The 2,997-nt window shown below is 38.0% G+C and overlaps 1 protein-coding gene across 1 annotated transcript in view; it reads right to left on the bottom strand.

The window, feature by feature from the left end:
* Positions 1–2,014: 2,014 nt before the first annotated feature.
* LOC109368928 (attractin-like protein 1) overlaps positions 2,015–2,997 on the bottom strand; it is a 16,122-nt gene continuing 15,139 nt past the window's right edge. The window contains exon 4 of the mRNA XM_019617975.1: positions 2,015–2,019. Within this exon, the coding sequence (XP_019473520.1) occupies positions 2,015–2,019 (5 nt within the window). The remainder of the gene's footprint in view (positions 2,020–2,997) is intronic.

Here is a 2,997-nt window from a genome sequence, read left to right as displayed (position 1 = left end):
GCAGATCTCCAGAGAGATCCTTCCCCCACGTGGTAGTCAGCTCTTAAATGGGTCTAGGAGAGGCGGAGCCAGGCCTCCCACCCCTTCCTGCAGCACAGGTGAATTGCCTTCAACTGTGCTCCCGTGGCTGACTCATTGCTCGCCTCAGGTGACCAAAGGTTCAGGCCGTGATTCAGCAGCCCCATACAGCAGTCCAAGTCTAAATAATCTCGAAAATTTACAAGAGACTCAAGTTCACAAGGTTTTTAATCAGTGTTCCAAACCACAAATTTAAAGCCATTAAAATCTCATTTTAGTATATTATTTTTACTTTAAAACATCAGGAATAATAGGTTTAGAGTCTTTCAAGAGAAAATCCCCTATAAATCCTCATTCCAGCATTATACTAGCGACTAAAACTTTTAATACACAAAATTAAAATAGCAAGCAATATTAATGCTGAAATGCAAGACTGTTTTTTCTCAGATATTATCCCATTACAAGGGCTATACTACTAGAAAAGCACTGAAAATATTTTGAAATACATTTTAAAATGCATCTTATGTTTGTTACCAAACACAGTTCCATAGCAACTTGTGCCATGCATCAACAAAGCTCCTCTTCCCCTTTAGGGAATTTCACATCACCCTGTCCTGTAGTACAGGAACTTGAGGGAGAAAAAAAGCAGCAAAAAGAAAACATCCAACAAAACACAGACCTATGGAATCATCTTTAAAATTTCTGTGCTGTCTTCTTTACTTGCAGTTATTGGACAATCCAGTGCACCACCTCCCCTTTTTTAAAATTACAAGTGTCCCCATCACACCTGGCAGTCCATTTTCTCCAGCTTTTGAGAGAGATCAGAATGGGGATTGTAATTATTCTGCTTTTCTATTGACAGGCTCAAGTGCAATCTATTACTTGGGAAAACAAACGGGACTTCATTGTTTGCTTTCTTGTTTGTTTTTCAAGCAAGAGCTTTGATTGCATCCATTTTTTAAGAAAGACCAGTGTATACATATAGAAGCTCCTCATGCACTGACATTCTGTGCTGTTACTGGGCTGCTCCCCCACGTGCTCTGCAGCACATCATTCCCCCCCAGCTAAGCACTCTACCGTTTCCTGCAAAAAGGAGGAACAGAGTGAAGACCAACTTCAAAGCAGAGTTTGCATACAGTCCTGAGGCATGTTTTCACTTCAGTGTGTTGTAGTTCAGTGCAGCTATTCTTGTGCTAGCTTTAGTAAAAGAGACAAGTCTAAAGTGTACCAAGAGAACGACAACATGGATATTCAAAAAAAAGAAGTAATTTTCTTCTACAGCCTTAGTAAAACTCAGACCTGTTTGAATTCTTCAGAAAAATCCCAATCAATCCTGGGGAAAAGATTCCCATCAAAATTTAACACAGTTGTGCCCTTAGCAGTCAGTCAGACCAGCGTATGCATCTTGTTTTATATATGGCTGTGTTTCTGTGCTGCATAAACTGGAAAATCAGTAACAAATGTATGAAACATCTAAGCTGTAACAGCTTTAAAGATAAAATACATGGAGAAAACTGGGACACTTTATGGAAGCATCAACTTCTGAGCATCATTTAACCAGCAAATTATCATCAGACTGGAAGCTATTCTTGATTTATCACTGAGGAATATGATAATGTGTTTGATAATAGGATCCTGAAACCACTCTGGGGACTTTGGTAGAGGTACTCAAACAAGCGACAAATTTATCATAGCACTTTGAGAGCTTGCAGAGCTGGCCATATTCCAACACCAGTAATCTGAATGAAAATGGAATTTGGCCAACTCTGAGAAATTTTGAAAATCCTTTTTACATTATAAATATATATATACACACACTGTTTTATAACATATCCAGTTGCACTATGCATTTGAGTTCTTTACATTTTCAAAACACCAGACTGTCAGAAAATTTAATCTTTGAGAATGGATACTTACTATCCTTCAATTAACCAGGTACATTTTGTTTTATATTTATAATTTATTGGTCCATCTGTTAAATATCCTGAAGGTTCTGTTAACCTGCAAGAGAAAAAGCAAAGCTGTGATATAAGAGAGACATTTCTTAAGCAAACAAAACTGAAATCATCAAGTATATTCTTCCTGTATAAAAAGAAAATTGGGAGCTGAGGAAAGAGTTACTTTATTTTCATGTTTTTTGCCATTATTTTTTACTTTTGCCTACAGAAAGAGGAATTCTGATTATTCTATATCACTGTTTTCTTCCCCTAATCATCAATCACAAGGCATTGATTTTTTTCTAGCCCAGTAGCAAGAAGACATTACATGTAATTTAAGTTTTTCAATAGGCACACATTTGTGTTTGTTACTTGTTGGTTTTGCTTTATATTGTTGTTGTGTTGTTGTTTCTTTTAAAGGAATACTTTATCTTTTTTTCGCTATTGCTTTTTATCTGGTCAACAAGACACAGGGAAGCAGAACACTGGACTAGGTAGAAAATACATCCAAACAGCCACTCAGTGTCAACCAAAATGTCAACCTCAGAGAGAGAGCTCCTAGGAACCTGCCATGTAAACTCGTGAAAACATTTGAAACGTAGAACTTCCCACAAGAACAAGTTCTGCATGTTACACAAAAAGGAATCACAGCTGTTTTTTTGCCACGAGCCTATCTCCTGGTAAATTCATGTGACACTCAGCCTTGGCATTCAGAGAACCAGGGAACCATAACACCATTCTGCCCTGCACCCACAACATGGGGAACTGCATGGTCTCTCCCTTCACTCTGCCATCCTGAGAAATGCTTTCGTTCCCTTCCCTGTTTCTCATATGGGATAACTAAGTTTGATCTTCCCTGCTGCCTTCATTTAATAAATCCTTCTATTCTCCTCTAACCTTTCTGAAGATCAGCACAGAGATCAGCACATTGCATTCAAGATGCAAGGGAGCCATAAATCTGTACAGAGGCAAAATAATGATTTCCGCTTTGTTCTTGTCATGGTTTCATGATTTTTCATTATCGGTATTCCACATCATAACA

The sequence above is a fragment of the Meleagris gallopavo genome, chromosome 8, assembly GCF_000146605.3.
Source record: "Meleagris gallopavo isolate NT-WF06-2002-E0010 breed Aviagen turkey brand Nicholas breeding stock chromosome 8, Turkey_5.1, whole genome shotgun sequence".
NCBI classification, from domain to species: domain Eukaryota; kingdom Metazoa; phylum Chordata; class Aves; order Galliformes; family Phasianidae; genus Meleagris; species Meleagris gallopavo.
This window is presented reverse-complemented; position numbering and strand designations above follow the sequence as displayed.